The 23,502-nt window shown below is 40.6% G+C and overlaps 1 protein-coding gene across 1 annotated transcript; it reads left to right on the forward strand.

The window, feature by feature from the left end:
* The first annotated feature begins 515 nt into the window (after positions 1–515).
* Positions 516–23,500, forward strand: LOC310894383 (nuclear pore complex protein Nup153-like). The gene is made up of 16 exons (XM_083824409.1): positions 516–607; positions 3,048–3,258; positions 5,379–5,627; positions 6,879–6,970; positions 7,053–7,175; positions 9,011–9,121; positions 9,259–9,297; positions 9,398–9,451; positions 12,256–12,414; positions 13,012–13,064; positions 15,746–15,872; positions 17,498–17,971; positions 19,223–19,315; positions 19,553–19,640; positions 21,635–22,246; positions 22,973–23,500. Exons 2-15 carry the CDS (start codon positions 3,063–3,065, stop codon positions 22,063–22,065), a joined length of 2,289 nt encoding a protein of 762 aa, XP_083680535.1. The 5' UTR covers positions 516–607; positions 3,048–3,062; the 3' UTR covers positions 22,066–22,246; positions 22,973–23,500.
* Positions 23,501–23,502: the final 2 nt, after the last annotated feature.

Below are 23,502 nucleotides of genomic sequence, written 5' to 3' on the forward strand. Positions count from 1 at the left end.
CCAGACAATGCATGGCCTTCAGTTGCCGGCCTGTTAAATTTCGAATTTCTTTTGACTTTTTTACTGGTTGAAGCGGTAATGTTTCTTCACTTACCTGACTTGACTCAACACCGTGATTTTCCCCGAATTGTTCTACGGAGTCTGGTTGTCTGCATTTTACAAGGTCGCCTGCTAAGCGTTCTTATCGCTGCAAGCACACCTCAATACCCCATTCCTTACCTTTAAACAACGTAACTCTGCAAAAACAACATTTTTATTCCCACGAGGGGCAGGGCAGGCCCCGCGGCGCGTGGCGGCGGGGGGCGGGGGGGCCCCGTGACGGCACCGAACGCGGGGGGGGGGCGGTATGGCCTCGGGCGGCGCGACCGGTAGCGGCGCGACCGGCAGCGGCATGGCCGGCGGTGGCAGGGCCGGTGGCGGCGGGGCGCCGGGCGGCAGCCCAGGAGCCCGATCAGGAGGAGGAGGAGCAGGAGGAGGAGGAGGAGGAGGAGGAGGAGGAGGAGGAGGAGGAGGAGGAGGAGGAGGAGGAGGAGCGGCCGGCGGCAAGGTGAAGAGGCGGCGCCACCGTTTGGGCGCCGCGAAGCCCCCCTGTGCCAGGAGCAAGCGGGTGAGGAGCGGCCCCCCCACAGCGGGCCCTTCCCCCTCAGCCCACCAGTTACCCCCTTACTTACCCCCTTACCTTACCCGCCCCTTTATCCCCTTAGTTACCCCCTACCCACCTCCTTACCCCCTTAGTTACCCCCTCGACCGCTTAGTTACCCCCTTAGTTACCCCCTCAACGGCTTAGTTACCCCCTTAGTTACCCCCTCAGCCCCTTCCTAACCCCCTCAGTTATCCCCTCAGCCCCTTACTTACCCCCTTACCCCTCTACCCAGCCCATTACCCCCCTCCTCCCCCTCCCCTTCACCCCCAGCCCGCTGCCCTCAGGACCCCCAGTGCCACCCCCAGGGCTTTCCCCGCTCCCTGCACCCCTCCTCAGCCCATCATCAATTCTCTGAACGTTACCTGCCAGGCTTTGCTTCTCGTTTGTGCTGTAGGGTACAGCAGGTTGACGGTGAAAGCGGTCCGTCAATTCGGGGTGTGAAAATCCCCGTGCTGGAGGGGGGACGCGCCGAGATCCCTCCCAGCAGCTCTTTGCTAAGAAATGTCAGGACGCCCAGAGAGATGCTCTGGAGATGCCCTCTGCACATGTTTGTTCAGCCAAAACCTCTCCGCTATGAAATGAGCAACGTAGCTGAGGGGATTGATTATCATATGCAAAACCAAGGGAGCGCTACGCATGGATAGCTGCTCAATTAGGTTTTTATCACTTGCAGAAATGCCAAGTCCCTTATACCATATATTGACAATCAATCTTGTCCATCTAAAGCTGGCCTGGAAGGGCAATGCAAACATTCCCCACGCTTACAGAGCAACCGTTGAAACCTCTGGCTTGAACAGTGCATTAATGTTGAAAGTGCCATAGCTTGCGTGTGCCGACACCGTGTAGCTAACTGATAAACCTTACACGTGGATTAAAAATAATCAGTGGAGATGGTTTTCTAACTTTTCCATTGTCTGTTATCTCTGCGTGTTTTCCAGTAGGTTTATTTAAAGAGTGTGCCAGAGCAAACACGTGCGTGGGGATATCTGGGGGATTCTGCACAGAGAATGGCTGCTGCACATCCAGCGCAGATCAAATTAACAGTAACTTATCGGGGAAGAATTTTAATGATTTGATAAATAGACAAACTGATAGGTGTTACATGTGTGCATTTATTATAGCAGTTAGCTTTGTAACCAGACGAATCGTGCAAATGTTCATAACGTAAAAGGACGAGCTTTGAGCAGATAGCTTGCTTAGAGCATTTGTCAATTAATTTCAGTTTATTTTCAATATCATGTCCACTCTGCAGAAGGTTCTGTGGCTTAATGTTAATTGTCTCTCAGTGATGCAGTTGGGGAGGCACGAAAGCGACCGATGCGATTTTGTGAGGTTATACCTCTGGTTCTGATCCCTACCCCGCTGTTTTTCTCATCCTTCCCCCTACAACTTTAGTCGATAAGTCGATTCTTAGAAATACTTAAATAGATGTGTTTTGTGTGCTTGTGATCGTAATTACAGCCCACCAAACCCTCTGTCTCTTACCATTAAGCTCTGAAGGTGCCTGGGCACTGTAGACAGTATAGTTAGCAGCTTCAAAGTTCCTGGGAACTAGTTCTGGATCTAATTTACTTTTTTTTTTTCCCCCTGCCTGCAGGAGGGATGATTAGCAGGATGCCTAGCTCATGATTGTCAGCTTTCTGGATATTATTTTTTATTATTAATTTTTATTATTAATTATATTCATTTATATTAATGTATCTTTTATTTAACCGTAGTTCCTGGGGCTTTCGGTCAGGTGGGAATTCTCCGATCGTACCCGATGTATGCCGCAGAGTCAGTCTTCTACAAAATACAGCAACAGCTTTAGAAGGCTCTTGCAAGAGGAGGTGCTGGTGCTATAGCTATAGCTGTGTTTCTTCCAGGACATCTTCTGGGTTAGCCTGACTGTTGAGAGCAGAACTGTTTTTTGTGCGTATAGTCACTGCAATTCAGCATTACTAAAATTGAAAATATTTAGATTCACTGATTTTAATGGGTAGTATGGTCCTGACTGTCGCAGTAGATAATTGCTGAACTTCTGGTTTAGTTGGTTTTCACGTGAGGGTGCGAAGAGGAAGAGTCCTGGAACAAGTCTGTAGGTCAGGAGCTGTTCAGGCGTAGAGTTTCCTGATAGCCTTGCAGATTGACGACCTGCTGGTGAATTTTGGCAGAGGTTTCAGAACTTTGAACCTTGCCAAGGTCACTTGGAAGTACAGAAAGTGATAGGTAGTTGTAAATCAATCTTAGGTGAATTTTAGGTTTACCAGAAGTGTAGCGATCCTATGCCAGGGATCAACCTCGTCGTCGTCTTCTGAATATTTGCTGTATAATATCTGTCTTCAAGGTCCGTGGAAGGTGGTATCCCAGCATATGCTGTTGACTGTGTTTCTGTAATTAAACAAGTGTTTTTTCTTTCAAGCAGGGAATAATTAGCAGAATGACAGAAACGGTGAAAAATATTGTACCGGCCTGGCTGCAGAAGTATTTCAATAAGCGTGAGGAGGAGTGTGTAGACAGAAATGAATCTGCAAACCAGGAGGAGACTCCGGTAAACTATCACCTCGATTATGCAGATGAAGATACCATAATCGATGAGAGATTCACGCCTGAACCAGCAAGAATTAGTAGACGAGGTATGTGAAAAATCATTTGGAATTCTGGCCATCTGTATTTATTCACAGATTTCTAGTTTTGAATCTGAATTTCAAAAGGAAATTGGAATGAGGGTTTTGACAGAATGAAAAAAAACCAAAAAAAGTCAAAACTGTTTGTGAAACCGTCTTAGCTTTAAACTGTATACACAGTTACGAAGCATACATCTTATGCTCTTGGAAGGCATCAGTTAACTTTAGGTACTCTATTAGCCAGGTGCTAAATGCTGAAAATCAGTCATTTGCAAGTGTGCTGGGTTGCATTTTCCATCTTTTAAAAGATATGGAATGAAAATCTGTCTAATTGCCTAAGGCAATTAAAAAAATTAATTTGTTTTGCAGTCTTCGAAACAAAAGACTAGATGCTAGAATGGCAGAGGAAAATTCCGTCTCGTGTCCCGACTTTGTTTGTTTTGTTTTGTTTTTTTTTTGTTTTGGGCTTTGATCAATTTAGTAAAGTTCCTCGTTAACTTGATGGTGAACTGGGGAACTTGTGCACGGACGTGGTTTATGAGATTATTATCCTTAAAATATTCAATAACTTTAAGGTCTACGCGGGGGGAGGGGGTGTCTTTGAAAAGGTATTTGACCGTTGGCAACGAGGTTTGCAAGTCCTTTACCTCATGAAAGATTAATTTGTCTTATATCCAGTGCCTCTCACTGTTCCTGTAGTCCTGTTGTATAAATTTGCATCTATTCTTATTTGAGTTTCTCTTAAATTAGCTGTTTTGGGGAAGTCAGCTTTTAATAAGTAAAGAAGTTTTGTCTGAGCGTGCGTAGGTAACCATAGATAATGTGGAAAGTCAGTTGCTTCTGTTGTTGGCAGAATCAAAAAATAAGGAGGAAATATCTTTGCCTCCAATCTCATCTAATTGTAAACAAGGAGATTGATGGCTTTCTGTGTAGCTGTAGCTTGGGAATGAGTTTGGAGAAAAGAATAGAGAAGGTCTTCGTGACTGAGGAACACATGTTGGCTTTCCTATGTAACTGCGTGAAAGGAGCTTTCAGTAAGAACAGCTGCACTGCAAGCTTGCTAACTCCAGGAGATCAGGAGCAGGTGGACACCCTGGAACCTTTTGCAGCTTATGTTGCTGTCCGTGGGTGTCGCTTACTATGCTTAAGAATAAGATTATTTTTTTTAATTATTACTACATTTTGAAACCAATGTGTTTCTTCAGTTCTGAGGTATCAGTGTGCTGGAGCCTATATTGGGTGGCCTTCCGCCTGAATACCTTTCTGTATCTCAAACGGTGCTGTCCTAAAAATCTGCTCATGGTTTGGAGAGCTAATTAGTGGTACTGCAGTGGTTATGAAGATTGAACTAACTAGTTTAAGCTTCAGTTCAAGTATCAAGAGGATAGTGGCTCAAAGTCATTTGAATTGCCCAGATTCCTGGGAGAGACAGTAGGCTTTCATCAGGCAAAATACCCATGAATAGTTCCATTCATTTAGCAAGATAGACTTCAAGGCCACCTATTCCAGGCCACTGGCATTGTTTGCAGACCCTTTGCTTCAAGAGGGAAAAATGCTCATCTGGTTACTTGGGTCAACATCCTTGTCCCTTGGGTCAAAATCCCAATAGTTAATGGGTAGGAGATGATGTTTTGCCTCTAACGTGAGCTGATATGGAAGAACTTGGGAAAAAAGTACTGCAAACGTTCATTTTCATGTTGTGTATTCAGATTAATATAACCTTTGTTCCAATATTATGGAAGCTGCAGTGTTATCTGTAATTTACCGTGTAATCTCAAATTTTGTAAAGCTTATTGCAAGCTGTACATGGGAGAAGGAGTATATATGTTTGATTTAGTGAACGGCCAAGTCAGCGTTAGAGCATTTGAGCACGGGGTCAGAATGTGGTGTTGTAAAACCTCATAGTTAACTACTTCTGGATGCAACATTAATACTGTGTATCGCAAGCAGTGTTGTTGTTGTAGCCAGACAGTTAGATGCAACCGTATCTGGGTGAGGAAGAAGTTAAATTTGGCTTCTCTCTTTTTGCGCTTAGAACTTGGCAATAGCATGGCTGTCGATAGGAAACAGGTTTTGGCTTCTGTGAGCTTGTCTATAGCAAAGCTAATTATCTCCCTGTTCTTGTCTAGAACCATCCACAAGTAGATCAGCACTGAACTTCCCAGTTGTGTTAACAAGGCCCTCTCTTCATCGGAGCCGTCTGAATTATACCATGCTGGATTCTCCTGTCCCACCTTGTCAGCCCTCGACATCTTCTGTATTTGGCATTGGCAGTCCTAGGCTGTCCTTGATAAAAGAAATAGAAGATTCTACCTCTCAACAAGACGATGATAACATCTCAACAACCAGTGATTCCTCCTCTAGAGCATCTGATGAAGGTGATTTTTGTGTTCTCTGTTTAATTGACTTTTTTTTTAATGTGAAGTACCTTGCGTTCTTTAATATTCCACATCACCTTAGTAAATAAAATAGGTGAATGTCAACTTTGGATGCGAGAATTAAATTGAATTTTTAGTGTTTTAGAAGTATATAATCCTATCACCTTTTTAATAGAAGCGTGCTTTGGAATACGTTTATGATACCCTGATGTTAGAAAGAGTCAATGCTGAAATATACACATTCAGCTAGGTTATATGTAAATTTTGAACTGGGACGGTAGGAAATCAGGCTGACTTGCCGTAGCTTGACAACTAGGCTGATTGTCTAGAAGGAAGAGTGACTCAGAATATCTAACAGACAGCTGGTTAAATGTGAATAAGTGCAGGTGACAAATAGGAACACGAGATGTTTTCCTGTGTTTCAGCAAGAGAAGATAAAGAAACTACTCTGACATAAGCTATAGGCTGTTTTTTGACCTTTCTTGGTAGAAGGCTTCAGCTGTCAATACTTTCATGTCTTTTGCCAAATTCATTGAGGAAAGCACACCATTTTAAAATAAAAAATAAGCATCGTGTCGATGTAGGTTGGTACGTAGGTCTTCTCGCTGAAAGGGCGAACAGCAGGTTTGCAGCTTTTTCTAGTCCCCCATATAGACAGGGACTGACGTGTGCTCAGCAGGTTTTCCAGAGAACTTTTGTACAGCTGAGAGTAGAGTTGCTGGGCTTTAGCAATATAACCTGAGTGCACTAGAACTTTCTGGTGTGTCTTCGTAAAACATACATGGGCAGAAGATCGTTAACTCTTAGAGCAGCCTTTGGGGAATCTTCCAGGTTTAAAACCTGTGCGATTATGATCTGTGCTGGCCTCCAGCCTTTTACCAACACAGAAAAAAGCTTTGTCCGTACAAATGCACTGATGTTTATGCGGTCCTCTTTTATCTTAGCCTGAAGGAAAAAAAAATCTGCATTGGAAGCACAGTATTAACTTGGTAAGATTGCTGAAAACTACTTGCAGCTCTGTGAACAGTTTTCAAGTTTGTAGGTGATACTTGGTTTTCAGTCTGTACGTGAAGTTGATCTATTTAAGGAAGCTGAAGTCATGCTTATTTTTCTGTATTGAAGAACTTGAATTAGTGTGATCTTTATTGTTAAAGTTCTGTACGTACGAGAGGCATTTACATCTAGCATACGTCATTTTGGCAGATGTTGCAGTTTTAAAAAATACTTCATCATCACTGCTCTTGCCCGCAGGAGCTGAAAGAACTCATTCCCTCTCGCAGCATTCTGCAGCTAGCTCTAAGAAACCCGCATTCGGTTTATCTGCTTTTGGAGGACTGTGTCCTGTAAGTACTGCACAGTATTTCTTTTAATCAGTTTGAATGTGTACCTGTTTTTCTATCCACTTCTCATACTGTGTTTCCGTAGGCACGTGGAAGCACATCTGTTTTTAAGCAAAACCAGCTTGGGTTTTCTCCATTTTACCCCGGAAAGACGGCCTATGGTGGTGCAGCTGTAAGATCAAGGCAGCAAAGAACGGAACCTTATCGGGTATGACAAAAGTAGTGTAGTATTAGTAGTCAAATGTAGTAGTCAAACCTGGCTAATATTTATCTGTGGATCTTCTTTTCCAAGCATGCCTACATTCATGCTATGGATATGTTGTATAAACCTGCAGTCTTTGAAAATATCTAAAATCAACTTTGCTGATCCTTTGTTCTTCTGGTACACAGAGGCATGCAGGACTAAATGCAGTCTCAAGATAAGCAGTAACATGCTTTCTGTTTTGAACGATTCATATAGTTCTTGGAGAGAGTTATTTGCCCCCAAGTGTTCTTGGAAATAGCAAATAAAAACTGCTGACAACTCTGATTAGCTAGAGCTGAATCGAAAAGGAAAGTCAAATCAGGTTTGGTAGGAATGTATTTAAATGAAAGTGACTTTTATCGATAAATCAAAAGGAATTTTAAGAAAATGAAAACGCGGGTTTGCTGGCTCTGTTCTGACAGTCCATTTGTGCAACGGAAAAAGGGCAGTACAAGTACCTCACTTACGGGAAACCTTGAAACCTTGTGGTGCAAAGCTGGGAACCCTCTTTGGTCGGCTATTTTTGTTTTTTACAATATTACTGCATTATGGTAAAAAGAGGAACCAAAATACTAGGCTTTTAAAGGAGAGAGTAGCTTGCTTCTTGCTGCTTGCTGTGAATGACAGCAAGGTACTAGAGAGTCCAGCGAAGGGCCACCAAGATGATCAAGGGACTGGGAGCACCTCTCCTCTGAGGAGAGGCAGAGACTGCTGGGCCCGTTTAGCATGGAGGAGAGGAGGTTTGGGGGGATCTTATTGGTGTATATAAATACCTGAATGGATGGTGCAAAGAGCATAGAGAGCCATTGTGTTTTCAGCAGTGCCCAGTGCCAGGTCAAGAGGCAACAGGCACAAACTGAAACGTGAGGCTCTGTCTGAGCATCAGGAAATGCTTTTGCACTGTGCGGGTGATGGAGCCCTGGCACAGGTTGCCCGGAGAGGCTGTGGAGTCTCCCTCTTTGGAGGTCTTCAAGAGCTGACTTGACATGGTCCTGGGCAACCTGCTCGGGGTGGCCCTGCTTGAGCGGGGGGGTAGACCAGGCGATCTCTAGAGGTCACTTCCAACCTTAACCATTCTGTGGTTCTGTGAGTCTCACTTGTGTTTTTACACGCTGCGTGGTCTGCTTCCTGTCTTCACATCGTGTGATAAGCACAGTGTGGTTATTTGAGGGGTTTAACCTGGGAAGAAAAAAAATCACACCAAAGGAAGTTTTCAACTGATATTTGAAGTTGGGTGGTGCAAATAAACAGTTTACTTTTTCAGTGTAATGTTTAGATCTGTTACAGTTTAAATCAGATCTTTATCTTTTAAGACAAAGATTTGCAGCCAACTTTAATCTTGGGGGAAGGGAGGAAGCAAGAGAGAAGTAAAACTAGTTCCTGGTTATGATTGTATACACTGATTTTAAGATGGTACACTTAGACCATCGTGAAACTCTGAGGTCTGTGTTGTTACTGAAAATGCTTTCTGTACCACAAGCCTTTTCTTGAGTTCTGTTTCCCTGATTACTGCTTCGGAGGCCTTAGCAGTCCTAGCATCATCCGTCTTGACCTTTTACAAGTACGGAGTTCTTTTATTGCTCGTGCAACAAGCACGTGCAAGATGCACTGAGGCCCAAGGTAAACTTCATTAAACTCCGAGTGTATTCTCTTCTTTATGGCTTGAACTCCCAGTGACTGCATGTTTCTCTGTCATCAGAATATATTGATTGTATCATCAGTGTAGCCTTGGGACATAAAATACATGCCTCCTTAGCTGAGAATTGACCATTGTAACACTTAAAATGCTAATTTTTCAGGCACAAAGGAGAGCGAAAGCTAGACAAGAAACTGTGCGGTCCCGCGCTACGTTAAGTACCTCAGCACGGCGCATCTTGGAGGCAATGGAGAAGCTGTCAAGCCCTTTGTTGGTAAATAGCACTTCTTTTAATCTGTTTTTGCTTCATGTGTTTATAAAACTTAGTAAATGTGCCATCAAAGGATAAAGATAAAACTATTCTTCCTTACGTTGTGGCCGGTTTAATTTATTGCGCTGTTTTTTCAACAGGATGCTAAAAGAATGGCATCTGTTTTGCCGCTGTGTTCTGTAAGTTGACCATGAACCCCCACATTTTTGTTGCAGGGAACCCTCTTTCTCAGGAAAAAAAAAATGCCCTCTAATATTTATGCTTTGTTTTTTCCCTTAGCCTCCGGACATAGATAAACCGGATATTACTGACTTCCAGTCCAAACGAAGAAAGGTAAGAACCAATAATGTCTTAAGCTGAGGTAGATAACTTTTTCAATGCTTTATCACTATCAGAAAAATTTTCTCAAACCTCAGTGACAACATAGACATCAAATCAAGTTAATATTGGCATGTATCCACAGTAGATGATGGGTTGTGAAGATTACTCAGGTTAAGAATTATGTTATCTTTGTAAGTTGAGAGCAACAACTCTAGAACACACCAAGTCGTTTTATCTTGTCCCCCAACTTGGGGTGAAGCTGCATATTAAAATTCCTGTTGAGGCAAGTTTTCTCTTGAAGAAATGATCACAAATAGAAAAATACTGATTGAGTGGTCATATAGACTTTGTACAGACTTCCGTGTTCATTCGGGCACAGAAAACTAGTTTTTGTGCTTTTTATCACCATTCAAAGTAAAGAGGAGGAAAATTGTTAATTTCCGACGCTATAAATCTTACGCTCCTAAATTCCTATTTGGAGGTAGCACAGAACTGGTGAGAATGCTGTGGTAAAGCATGATTTCCTTTCATTTTGTTTAAAAAATGAAAACTAGTCATCTTTTTTTGATGACTTTAGTTAGGGGTATCATTAAATTGCAAAACTGTACCAGGCACAATAGCTCTTGGTGTATTAAATGCCTAACTGGGGGAATTAATATTTTTCATTTTTACCTTTAAAACCAGCGATGAACCATCGTTGGAGTCTGATAAATTTTCCATAAAATTAAATGGGCATCTCTTTCTGCGAAAACATCTGTGTTTCCAGTATCAGTCTGAGTGTACAAATGACCACTTGTTAAGTGTATGGGCTTCTTAGGCTGGAAATCAAAGTGGACAGTAATACTGGTTGCTTATTGCTTTTAACTCTTTCAATCTCTGTATTGTTTAGCCAGCACAATCTCCATTTGGTAAAGTTCTAAAATGAATGTAGCAGCAACTGCTTAGTTTTTAGGGGGGTAGAGGTTTTTTTTTTTCTTTTTCTTTTCCGACGCTATAAATCTTAACGCTCCTAAATTCCTATTTGGAGGTAGCACAGAACTGGTGATAATGCTGTGGTAAAGCATGATTTCCTTTCATTTTCTTTAAAAAATGAAAACTAGTCATCTTTTTTTGACGACTTTAGTTAGGGGTATCCTTGGGCTTATTAAATTGCAAAACCCTTAAATGACCACTTGAAGATCAGGTGACTGAAGGAAATAACAAGATGTGCAAACTTTTCATCTTCTGTTCTAATGAGCAAAGGGGCAGTGTCTCAAGAAGTTTCTGTGCTAATTCCTTGATTGGATGGATGTATAATTAAGTTTACAATCACTTCAGAGTTTACAAACATCTCAGATTTCCTGGACCATCTTTTCACCATCTGCCAAATTACAAGGGCATGGAGAAGTGAAGTATATCATAAATATTATCCAAATAACTAAAACCAAATCTGGTGTGAATTCTCAGTTATATTATAGCAATACACCTGTGATAAGGCATTAAGAAAGATCTGCCAGATTTGCAACAGAGAGCCTGAAATTGTCAGCCACTAAATGAATGTTGCACGCAGCTGTCAGTGGGTGAAAGGAGATAGATTGTCTATTCATAATACTAGAATTCATAATGGTGGCGGGAGAAGGGTAGCCCGCGATGAGAAGCAATTATTTGCTGAGGAGACGATCGTGTGTTTTCCTGCTAAAGTGAACATGCGGTTGACGGAACACTTGTGCACTCGGGCTAAACTTCTGCAGTGGGTAGCAGTGACGTGGTATTTTTCTTATTTCAAGGAACTGTACCAGGCAGAATAGCTCTTGGTGTATTAAATGCCTAACTGGGGGAATTAATATTTTTCTTTTTTACCTTTAAAACCAGCAATGAACCGTCGTTCACTCGAAGTAGATTTGTGAACTTACATAAAACATGTCTTATTCAAGGTTTCAAACTGAATGTAATATTTTTTAGAAAGACGCATTTTTGTATACTTTAGAGAGAGTGTGAATCCTATTACTAAGAGCTGGGAGATACTGTGAAATTAAAGCTGCAGCGTAAACAAAAATTTCCTGTTGGTATTGATTTGAACAATAGCATGCTTCCTAAGACTGTATTTTCTGATCCTTAAGACCGCAGGCGGAGCCATCGGTAAATCTTGTAGCCTTTAGGGTTTGTTTTCTGTCTGACAGTTCAGTTAAGTCAGTTTTGCAGAACACGCAGTGGTCTGTGTTAAAAATTAACTCTGGTCTGTGAAAACGCTTTGAAAAGGGAAGTCAAACCCACTACTTGAAGTGCATCTAATGCACATGTAAAGCATTGGATCATATTTTAATGAATGAGATTATTGTAAGACTGACAAGTTGTTTTTTTTTTGAGTGTGTTCTATTATTTGTGTAACTTTGAAGGGGGAAAATGTAGGGAATGTGAAGCCCAGAAGCCTGTATAATTAGTTGCTTAACACTTCGAATGTTAAATTAATGAATTAAGCTACTAAAAAAAAAAATCACAGTGTGGGCAGAGGAAAAGATAGGAGCATATTCTAGGAACATGGGTTATTTTAATTATGGTAGCATGAATTATTTTGTCTATGAAGCTAACTGCCAAATTTTGAAATGGAATTCAGTCAGACTTTGGCTACTTATATATAGCTTTATGGATTTCGTTACTGGTTTTCTGGTGATTTCCCTCTACAAGTTGAACGGTCTTTAGAATTTTCAAATTGCGTTCACTGAGTGCCAAGACCGATGGGGGGAGGTTTATAGTTCTGTAATTTGTTTTCATCAATAAATATTGGAATTAATTTGGGTGGACGTAAGGATAAATTGATTGCTGTTTCCCTTTCAAAGCTGGAATCCCAGAATGCATTCCAGCCTCCACCTGTTAAGAGACTTGTGACACCAACGGTAAACCGTCAACCGATGCGTTATACGCGGTATTCTGAACCATCACCGACTTCAACTACTCAGTCCAGCAAAATTTGCCAGAGAGTAGACACAAAGTTCCAAGTGAGTACATTTTTGAGTCCTTATGTACCTGTTTTTTTTTTCCAGTCTTGGAATGTTTCTCAAACCAATTGTTATCCTATCTTTGCAAAAAGTACTGATAGTATGTTTGAGGCGAGCTTTAAGGCAGTGGGAACCATTGTGAAATAGCAGCAACTGCTTAGTTTTTAGGGGGGTAGAGTTTTTTTTTTTTTTCTTGTTGATAAATGATAGAAAACAGAAAAGTATGTCCCTTTTACGGGGTTGGTAAACACAAGTTTTGATGAAAACTCTCCCCCCCCCACACACAATTTTTGTCATTTTGTTTAAAGTAATTACTTTCTTTGTTGGAGGATTTGACAAATTTGATTTAGTGTTCTATCAGTTTGTCCTCAATGCTGAGTGAAGCAGTGATGCTTACTTTAGCCCCAAAATTTAACTGAACTGTACCCACAATGCTGAATTAGGGAACAACGTTAAGTAGGTGAGGTGTATTCAGTGCTATAAAATTAAAAATAAATAAATAAAATAAAAACCACAAAAAAACACATGAAGTGGTTGTTGGTACTTTGTGTATTCTGTACATATTCAGCTAAGTCTTGAACTAAACTTAACTTGCAGGGGATGAGAGAGAAGACTTTGCCTGCAGAACAGCGAGCAGAACCATCTGAAAGGTATGACATCTATTAATTTAAAACTTACTTGAAGGAAGAAAGAAATCTCCTTTTTCAGTACGGTCTGCACCTGAAAGGTGGTGACAGTTCTCAGTAAAAGGAATGGGAAATCCAATGAAAATTTTGTATTTTGAGGCAGCTGCAAAGTCTGGATTGTGTTTGAAGATCAATATAACTTTGAGAAAATTGTTGTTTTTATGAAAGGAAGGAAGATGAGCAAGAATAAAACTACTGATACACCACTTTTTATCCCAAGTTTATCTTCTGAGTAGGATATGAAGATGGGAAACCAGGCACGTTATAATGCTGTATCCACAGAAAGGATCTTTGCTATTGGAGGCCTAATTTTTTCCTTCTACAGGAAATATGGCTCATTTTGTAGTTTAACTAAATCTGTAGCGTTACAAATTTTGCTTTGACAGATATTTCATGGTTTATAACTCAGTTTACTTATAACAAAATAATTTGTCCCTCCTAATGTTCCCTAGGGGAAAAGCTATTAGTTTTAGCTATTTAATTGCTTGCAGTTTGAAAGCTCTGTCCTAATGGGATGATTCTTTCTGAAGCATTCTTTAGAAGGTGAAGTAGGGGAAGTGAGTTACAGTTCAGGAGGATGTTTATTGATGTGTTTTTTTCTTTATTTTTTAAGCAAAAACATGGAGGAAGGTTTATGATTTATTATTCTTTTTTTTAATACTCCTTTCATGATGAAGTTAATTGTCTGCTTTGAGTTCACATGAAGACCATGTGTTCTTTAGAATCATTTGAGGCCAAATGCTAACTCATCTCTAAAATAAAAAAAATCCAGCAGAATTAATTGAATTTCTTCTTGAGGAGACTGCTTTGTGTTACACTGCTTTCTTGGTTTAGGTCAAATGAGTTATCCTCCAGATAATATTGATGGCTTTTCCTTCTGGGCAAATGGTGTTTTGGGTAATAATGCTTGAGTTAAGGGACTTTGCACTCGGTTTTTAGGGGATTGCTCTTTTCAAAGAACAGTAGCAGGGAATTTTGTTGACTCTATGCTCATCTGCCAAGCAATTCTTATGTGACCATGGGCATTCTTTGGCTTGCAGAAAGAACTCAACACTTTGTTTTGGCATCTAAAAGTTGGACTTCACAACAACCACCTTTTTAGGGGTGGAAGCGACTGGCTTTAAGGTTCTGGTACAGGTGCAATCAGGTGCTGGGTTTTAATTATGTTTTTTTCAAACTGTTCTAAATTGTCTCTGTTAGAACTCCTTTCTACTTCTCCATTTAGGAAGGAGATACAGCAAACTCATACTGCTTTTGATTTCGTTCACAAAGTTTATTGCAGTGCCCTACCTTTTGTTTGTAGAGTAGGTAGTGGTGGTAGTGTTTTTTGTGATGCTGGTCTCTGTTGGGTGCCATGTTCTGGAGCAGGAGCACCACACTGATCTGCTGGCAAGAGTCCCTTTGGACAGTTGAGTTGGAATACTCAGTAAATCTCTGGCCCACCAATGCTATATATCTATGTGTGTGTGTGTGTGTGTATATATTTTAAACCTGAGTCCAATTGTAGATTAGACTTGCTTGAAGGCTGACAACTGTCTTTGCCCCCTTGAAGCTCACAGGTGTTAACAGAAAGAGGAATATGGGCTGTTATGGGCAAGCGATAGTTGTCTGAATGAAGATCTATTTTGATGTAAGACTTTTTTCAGAATTCTAATGGATTGACAGTTCGGATTAGAGAAAAGTCTGAGCATATGCCTTAGGGATCTGTCTTCCTCTATGCAGTTACAGTGCTAAGCAGGCTGTTGTCAAGTATTTGACAAGTTTAGACCAGTTCTCCTCCTCAGTATTGTGGGAGTTTGACCTGGTGTCTTCCAGTGCGATCTAATGCACTTTTGTACTGACTGACTGATTGGCTGCAAGATAAGCTTTGATGTCACAGTTTTTCCAGGCATACTTCATTTTCTTGCCATAGTACTTTTGTTAGAGTTATTCCCTATTTCACTTCTGGTTTGGGTTATTTTTTCCCCATTTGCTCTTGGATTAGGATATCTTTCTGGTTTTGAGCTAGGCTTTTTTAAGTACCAGAAAAATGCCTTTGTATGCCTTACAAAAGGGATCTGTATTCATGTCTGAAAAGACTTCTGGAATGTTGGCATACCCAAACACCTCTGCTGTTCCTGCTGATGGCCACATGAAAGCCAGAGCTGCTTCTGAAGCTTAGGCCATATTACCTTGCCACACAAGTCTGAGGCGTCCCTATTCTATCAGAGCTGTTGGCAGTGTTTCCCATGTGTATGTGTGCATATGTGCACTCTTTCTGTATTTTTGTGAGCTGTTCTTTTACATCCCTGCAAAAGATACATGTGCATCGCAGAATCAGAGAACCAGTCCTATTTAAAGGAAGCACTGGAAAATAACAATCTAAATCAGCTCTTCTATTTCAGGTCTTCTGGCTTAGTCATTGTTCCCATGTGACCGGTGCACTTATGTATGTCCTTTTCATTGCTGCTGTTAATAAAGTTTTTCCTATTTAGAACATCAAGTATTTACCAGCGTTTAGCAACTTGTGAGACAGCTTTAGTTTTTTTCTGATCAGCAGGTTTCAATTCTAGGACTAATAACAGCTCTAATATCTTGAAAAAAAAATTTGGCTGGTAATTTTTTTTTCCCTTGTTTCCCCCAACTTCTGTACTGTCGTGTGCTAGCAATGTGACCAGCTACAAATTCAGTACTGCTGCGTCCAATGGTCTGTCTTCAGGAGTGAGTAGCGGAGGCGGCAAAATGAGAAGGGAAAGAGGAATACACTATTTATCAAGAGCTGTACAAGAACAGGTAAGTGACTCTTAAATTAATTGCTGTCACTGAGCTTACTGAAGTAACTAGCTAAGTGTGTCAGTTTTATTGCATCATAGTAAATTATAACAATACCGCTTTATTTTTGCATTGTTTTTGTTTTCTTGTGGGTTTCAGAGCAGGCTCCAATTGATTTCCTGTGTTTGAATACCTGAACTTTGCTTATGTAATTTTGAAATTTTTAATTCTCTTACCTTGGAGATTCTTCAAACTATAACATTTCTCGTTAGCAGTTGAATGAATGAGTCCTAAGAAGAGAAGTAATGTTTTGGTGAAGGTTTGTATAGTTTTTCTACAGGAATGATACTTGAAACGAATGCCAAGTATAAAAAGAAAAAAAAAGCTTAATTTTTGGTTTCATATTTAAGTCATACAGAAAGATACAGGCCAAGAGTGTGAAAAAGAGTAATAGAAGAGAGCATTCTGCATGTCTGCTAACGATGACTCAGTTTTTGATACTCACCAAACTCATTGTGAGAGAGTTTTTTTCTCATTTTAATAGGAAAAATCTATTCCATAAAACTATGACCATGAATATTCAGATTATTTTTTCTTTTATTGGATGTTATATAAGCTGCCTGTAAGTTAATTTAAGTATTTACGTTAACATTAAGTATTTAATTAATATTAAGTTAATATTAAGTATTTAAGTTAATTTAAGTTTCAAATCATTAAATGGGACTTCCGGATGATGCAATATAAAGAAATCGTAAACACTGTTGTTTATTCCTGTAACGCAAATAAAATAATGGTCCAAATATCAAAAGTTCCATAAACTTTTCAAATCAAAACTGTGAAACAGATGTAAGCTACAGGATGCACTGAATATCAGTAGTACCAACTTACATCCCTGCCTAGTCATTTCTAAGTAGATCATGATAGTACTGTACAAATTTTGGTCAGATTTCCTATGCCATTTAAAACATAACTCATCCAATCTTAGTAATTGAATAAAGTAAGTGGCAGGGATGAAAATTGAAGTTGTTAAGAGGCTCTCTTCTGATTTTTATATTTGCATCCTGATACATGGTATAGACTGTATTTACCAGAACACAATCTTCAGTGCTGTTAGTCTGACTTTCTTTGGTGCTTTTTGTGTTTAGTTTGGTTGTTGAACCTACCTGCTTCTTTAAACATTACCTTTTTCCACGTTCACTGCTGTAATGACTTTAGAAACTTTGGCAGCTATCCTGCCTAACTTTGCAAGAGGAACACTTTCTCACTTGTCTTGAGAGTGTACTCTTAATTGAAGCCATGCGAGGGTAGTTAGAAAGGATAATGCTTCTCTAGAGCTTTGATGACTGAAGTATAGAAAAGAAAGAAAAAAAATGTGATCTGTGCGTCTCTGTTCTGCACAGGTTTTGAGTTAACTTTCAGTGTTCTTGCTGTACAGTTGTTGAATAGAGTATAATGTGGAAGCAGGCCTGCCATAAATTAAAATGACGTGGTAGACAGAGGTGGGGAGATCGGGATTTCTTCTGGAAACTTGCTTTCTCTTAATTTGTATGGATTTTTGTTCTATTTAATTTTGTTAATAAATTGGGTGCGATGGGGTGAGAAAGTAGTATGTCTTGTATAAGAAAAATTAAAATTTGCAACTTTAGGAAGTGGAGGAACCAGTGCTACCGAAAATACCCCTACCCATCAGTGCTGCATCGCTGCCTCAGTTCAATTCTAGTTTCGTTGGTAGTAGCGCTGTCTCAGCGTCACCGAGCGCTGTTTCAACAGCAGCAATGAGCACGGCAACTCCAGCAGCTGCGACGGGCATGGCAAATCCATCAGAGGTGAAGGGCATGACAGATCCATCAGAGGTGGAGGGCATGACAGATCCATCAGAGGTGGAGGACTTGACAGATCTATCAGAGGAGGAGGTGGAGGACATGATATATACAACGGCGACGTCGGGCATAACGTGTTCAACAGTGCCCTCAGGCTTGACATGTCCAATAATGGCGGCGGGCATGCCATATCTGCTGATGACAAAGGACAAGGCAAAGTCAACAGTGGCAACGACAAGCGTGGCAAATTCAACGGAGGCGGCGGGCATGGCAGATGCAGCAGCGACGGCGGCGGGCAAGGTAGATCTTTATGCTATAAATAATGTTTACAATGAGTATACTGCTTTATTGCGAGTTGACTTTTTCTGTGGTGCTCATGAAACTAACAAATATTAGTTTCTACGCAGCTGAATGAATTGGGGTTGTATGCCAGTTTGGGGAAAAAGGCATAAATGTTTTGATTCTGCTTCTCTCAGTCTTAGAGCCTGCCAACTCCCATTTAACGTGATTGTATAACTGCTTCAAATGCTGTGGAAGTCTGGGGGGGAAGGGGGGTGTGAACTTCATGCCAAGTTATTTATAGTGGTTTTGGCAGGGGTAGAGTTAATTTTCTTCGTAGTAGATGATGCTAGATGATGCTGTGTTGCAGATTTGTGAGCAAAACAGTGTTGGTAAGGCACTGGTGTTTTAGCTGTTGCTGAGCAGTGCTTACACAGTGACAAGTCCTTTTCTGTGTCTCACGCTGCCCTGCCAGCGAGGAGGTCGGGGATGCACAAGAGGCTGGGAGGGCACTCAGCCAGGACAGCGGAGCCCAGAGGACCGAAGGGATATTCCACACCATTTAGCATCGTGCTCAGCAATAAATGCTGGGGGAAAGAAGGGGAAGGAGTGGGGAGTATGTACAGGGTTATGGCATTTGTCATTCCAGGTAGCCATTACATGCGATGAGTCATTAATGCTACCTCAAATTTAACAACTTTACTTCTTTACTTCCAGTTCTTTTCCCTGTTCCATTTGGAGGGAGTGAGCGAGTGGCTGTGTGGTGCTTAGTTGCCTGCAATGGTTAAACCACAACTTTATTTAAGTTATTAAATTAGAGGTAACGTGGTCATATAAGCCTCACATAGAATGAGCCTAGGGTGCAATAATTGGCATATTATTGCAATAAAATAAACATTAATCTGTTCCAGAGTACTTGAAATATTTTTTGTACGGTTTGAAGTAGACAGCTGCTTTAACATGTTGAGGTGTTTGCTGAAGTTCTTGGAGTATCATTGGGCTGAGTTTGCCGTTCTTCAGCTTCCTGGCTTGCTTTTCCGTGCATTTAGACCTAAGTAGCATCTCCAGCTTTTCCTCTCAGTTTCTGGAATTTGGTTTTGAAGATATTGTCCTATACCCACTTGGAAACTTCCCTGTGTTTTATTATTACTTTTATCTGCAAAATAACTCAAACATCAGGTTTTTCGACGTCACTGCGGGACTTCTGTTGGGTAGTGAATTCAGGTAGTTGTTGCTCTTAAATATAAACCTTTAATTCTTTTGAAAATACAGATACAACCAACAAGTACTGTTAGCAGTCCTGAGTTCGCGTTTTCATCTCCAGTTGTGAAATCTACTGAGGCAGAAGTGCTACCTACGTCTTCTGTAAGTAAAATAATAAAGGAGCTTGACTTTTTTCTTAGGCATTTAGTAGGCTGTTGCAGAACACTAAAGCAGAATCTGCCTTGATGGAGAAAAGTATGTAGGCTTCTGGCTTATAATTTGTCATTCAGCATGCGTGCTACAAATGTGAAGAGCAGCTTTCAGATTTGGTTTTGTGTGTGCATTCGATTGAAGTTCCTGTGGCTTGAGAATCTGAAAAACCTCTCTTGTTCATAGCAGATTGGGTTTACATTTAGTGTTCCCGTTGTAAAATCGGCAGAACTTTCTGGACCCAGTGGTACTCCAGTGACGCCCTTTCTTACCCTAGGTAACTGAAACTTTAGCACTTCAGATCTGAAGTGCTGATTTTCCTTTTTTCCTTTATTAAATCTTCAATCTGTCCTGTCTGCGCATGCTAGCAATTCCAGGCAGTGTTGGACTTCTGCAGTATTTTTCCAGTGACAGATCTGCTTTTATATTTTTTTTTGTTTTGTTGCTTTTTGTTTTGCTTGTAATCATAAAGCATTGCAAAGTAAGTAGAATGTGTGAAGATTCTTATGTGAGAAGCATGAAAGCTGGAAATTCTTGTTTCTAACAAAAGTGAGTATAATCTGCTCTAACTAGGTCACATTGTGAAAGCTGTTTTTTTCTTTTGTTTCAAAAGACACCACCACCTCAACCAACATCAACACAGAAAGAGGAGGTCAAAGATTTTGCTGGTGGTCCCTTCACCACTGCCCACGTATTAAAGGAAGGAAGCGTCTTAGACGTTCTAAAAAATCCTGGAGAGATAATGAACTCCTTTTAAAAAGATGCTGCAAAAAATACGCTAGCATTTTTTATTAAAAAAAAACCAACACACGACTTATGGTTAATAGAGTATCTGCTATAAATATGAATGTAGGAGAGCATTACATTAAGCGCTGCGTTTGTTAGGGTGCATCTGCCCCCTTCTATTCTAAGTGGTGTTTGTTGCTGGAAGTAAAACTGCAAGATGAAAAGCAGATGGGTTGCATCTCCTTTACGTGTTAGGATGTAATTGTAAATGAGGTACTAAGAGAATTAGCCAGATAATCGGTGTTTCATTTTAAGTAAATACAATTTGTGGAATTGAAAAGGAAATGTTTGTAAAACTCAACACTCCTGTCCCACCTTCAGCCCAGGTGAAGAAAGAATAGGAAAGAGCTTCAGTTCCAAATACATGGCGAAAGCTGCGAATCTTTGGGCCTTAGCTTACAATGGCTCCTGTGGATTAAAATTTAAACTGCAAACAGAAGTGGAGTGTTTTACGTTAAAAACCCTTTTCTGAATTTTGTTTTTAAGCAATTGCAATTGTTTTCAACAGTTTCATAAAGTGTGTCTGTGGAAAAGATATCTTTTAAGAAAAAGGGCTTTATTGAATTTGATCTTTTCCCAAAAGTCTTCTTCTAACTTACATACTTGTTAAGAAGGCAGCACATTTCTCTACTGGAAAGAGCTAAGTGAGAGAAAATACATTGTGCATTTTGTTTAAGGGAAGACCTCTGAGTGAAGTGACATTCACTTTCTTTATCGGTTTAAAAGAAGCAGAATCTAAATCCACATTGTTCAAAGACTTCATTTTTGACTAAAAAAAACCCAACAAACAAACCACAAAACAACTATGTTCAAGGTAGATTTACAAGCAACTTGAGCTGCTGTTTAAGATGCATTTCCTTTAGTCTTTCTGTATTAGTAGCTTGTCTTTTCTGTTAAAATTGCCACCTTTTAAATAAGGAGTTGTCCTGTGTCCGATGCATTTTGAAAAAGATTATAGAAAATTAGACAGTTGTTCAATTGTCTTGAGTTTTTATTATTTAATTAATATTCAGCATCTGTGGGAAAATACCGTATGGATTGCTGCTCCGAGGACAAACTTCTGTACAGTTACTGGAGTAGATTTGAGTCATCTGCTACGGAAGGAGGAGCTTTAGAAATTTGATTCGATTGGGCATCGCGTCTTAATCAAATTGTATTATTTCCATTCCACGTTGGACTGTCAGATTTCAGTCAGCTACTGTCTGTTTGTACTTGTATCGACCAGTGAAAATGTTGATTTAAAGCTTGCTTGGAAACAAAGAGTTAAATGAAGCTTTAACGAAATGTTCTGTTGTGACCCAGTGCAGCAGATGAAATTTCATCCGTTTAGATAAGATTTCTGGGGACTTCCTGTTGCGCTCGGTCTGAATGTCTAGTTGTAACCATTGGCACCTGAGTTGAAATTTTTGCCCTCTAGTAAAGTCACTTAGTTACATGTAGTGAGGTGCTGCGCTAACAGGAAGACTTTTTTTTCTTGCTTCCTAGACTTTGGATTGTTGAAAACACGCTCTTCTACGTCTGCACAACCTACAACAAGCACAGTGGTTTACACTAGGCCTGCAATAACAACTTTTTCTGCAGGTAAAGAGACTTCTAAACAAGCATCGTACTGGCAATCTGATACATGTGACCCTTTTCTGCAAAACAAAGACATAAAGGACAAATGTGTAACTTGTCAAGCTACTAAAGCGTCAACAGTTGAGAGTATGAAACAGACAGTAAGTTCAAGTCAATGCGACACCTCAAAGCCAGCAGCGCCCCCAGCAGGGATGCTGGGCTTTGGAGACAAATTCAAAACAGTACCTGGAACGTGGGATTGCGATACATGTCTTGTCCAAAACAAACCGGAAGCTACAAAATGTATAGCATGTGAGACACCAAAACCTGGAACGGGAGTAATGCCTGCTCTGACATGACCAGTGGTCACAGACAGCTCGGTGACAGTGACATCCTCCTCGAGCAGCACTGACACAACAGCCACTCTGGGCTTTGGAGACAAATTTAAGAAGGCGAAAGGCTCTTGGGACTGTGGAATATGCCTTGTACCAAATAAGACGGAAGATAACAAATGTGTAGCCTGTCAGTCTGAGAAACCAGGTATGGTCCTTTTTTTCCTGTTGTTTCCATCCTAGCCTCTGTGAATCTTGTACAGAATAAAAGTACGTTGCATATATGGAATATTTTAAGCAACACGATTCCCAGGTACGGTTGATGGGTTAGCGGCTGTCTGCAGGATTGGTTTACAGGCACTTCAGAGGTCTCAGCCCAGGTTCCAGCCTGTCGCATAAATTGAACTGATTGTGAAATGTATTAGTACGGAGCTGGATCAATGCAGATACCCCCGGCTTTGCAGCTGGTGAGGGAAGATGGCTGAAGTGAGTGACTTAATTTAAAAACAACATAGTGATTTTTCACTGGCGAAAATGAGAACTCCATAGAAAGAGTTAAAAATGACTGCGTTTTTCTCTTTCAAAAAATAAGTAAAAAAAATTACAGAATGTGTCCAAAATGCCTCTACTCACCGTTTGTATGTAATTGAGGGGAGATGTGAAGCCAGATTTCAAGACAGTGTAGTCTTAACTAGTCTTAAGCTAAAGCAGAGAGATGCCTATGAAGGTCAGTGGTAGGCTTCAAGAAAGCGAGTGACCCGCTGGGTAACTTCTTCAGGGCAGTACTGGGTTGTTTCCCATTGTGTGTGACCGTAATTGATTTTGAGCGTGGTTGTATTGTTTTTAAAATACGATTCTAATTCTAACTTTGACTCTAAATGTCATTTAACATGCCATTACATCGAAAAACACCTGTGCAAATATATCGTGGAAGAAACAAATTAAGATGGGCTAGACCGGGCTTTTGTAATCATCCTGTGCGGTAAGACTGAAATTTCATGAGGTAAGATAATGGATTTCAGACAGAGTTGATTGTCTTGGACTTCCAACCTCTGAGCGGTCAGTCGGCATCTTTGTCTGAGGCTCTTGCCATTGCAAGGAGGAATTTTGGAAATGAGGGGTTTACTGTGACCATGGTGCAGTGAATTGCACGGTTACGTTGCACTTGTCAAGAGGAAGAGCGATGCAAGTAATACTAGGATAAAAGTTTTCTGCGTGTGCTGTGGAAGGGAAGAGCCATTCTTGTCTTTCCGGTTTTGAATTTGAAGCGTTATCTTCTGCTTCTCTCTTAAAAGGCACCTTTTTTTTAAAAGGCACCTGTCAGGCCTCTTTATGGAGGTTACACTGTCGTCAACAGCAGCAGAAGCTTGTGTGCTGAACAGAGTTGTGTGTTGTTTGGAAGCTTTGAGTTCCACTCTGGTTTTTTTGTTTGTTTGTTTGTTTCTTTGTGGGTTTTTGGTGGCT

Source organism: Anser anser, assembly GCF_964211835.1.
Source record: "Anser anser genome assembly, chromosome: 2".
Classification (NCBI taxonomy): domain Eukaryota; kingdom Metazoa; phylum Chordata; class Aves; order Anseriformes; family Anatidae; genus Anser; species Anser anser.

Bases quoted from the DNA above. Each gene is read 5' to 3' on its own strand.
- LOC310894383 (XM_083824409.1), top strand. From the start codon at position 3,063: ATGACAGAAACGGTGAAAAATATTGTACCGGCCTGGCTGCAGAAGTAT. The intron at 9,122-9,258 runs GTAAATAGCACT...TTTTTTCAACAG, and splicing joins AGCTGTCAAGCCCTTTGTTG to GATGCTAAAAGAATGGCATC. The intron at 12,415-13,011 runs GTGAGTACATTT...CTTAACTTGCAG, and splicing joins GAGTAGACACAAAGTTCCAA to GGGATGAGAGAGAAGACTTT.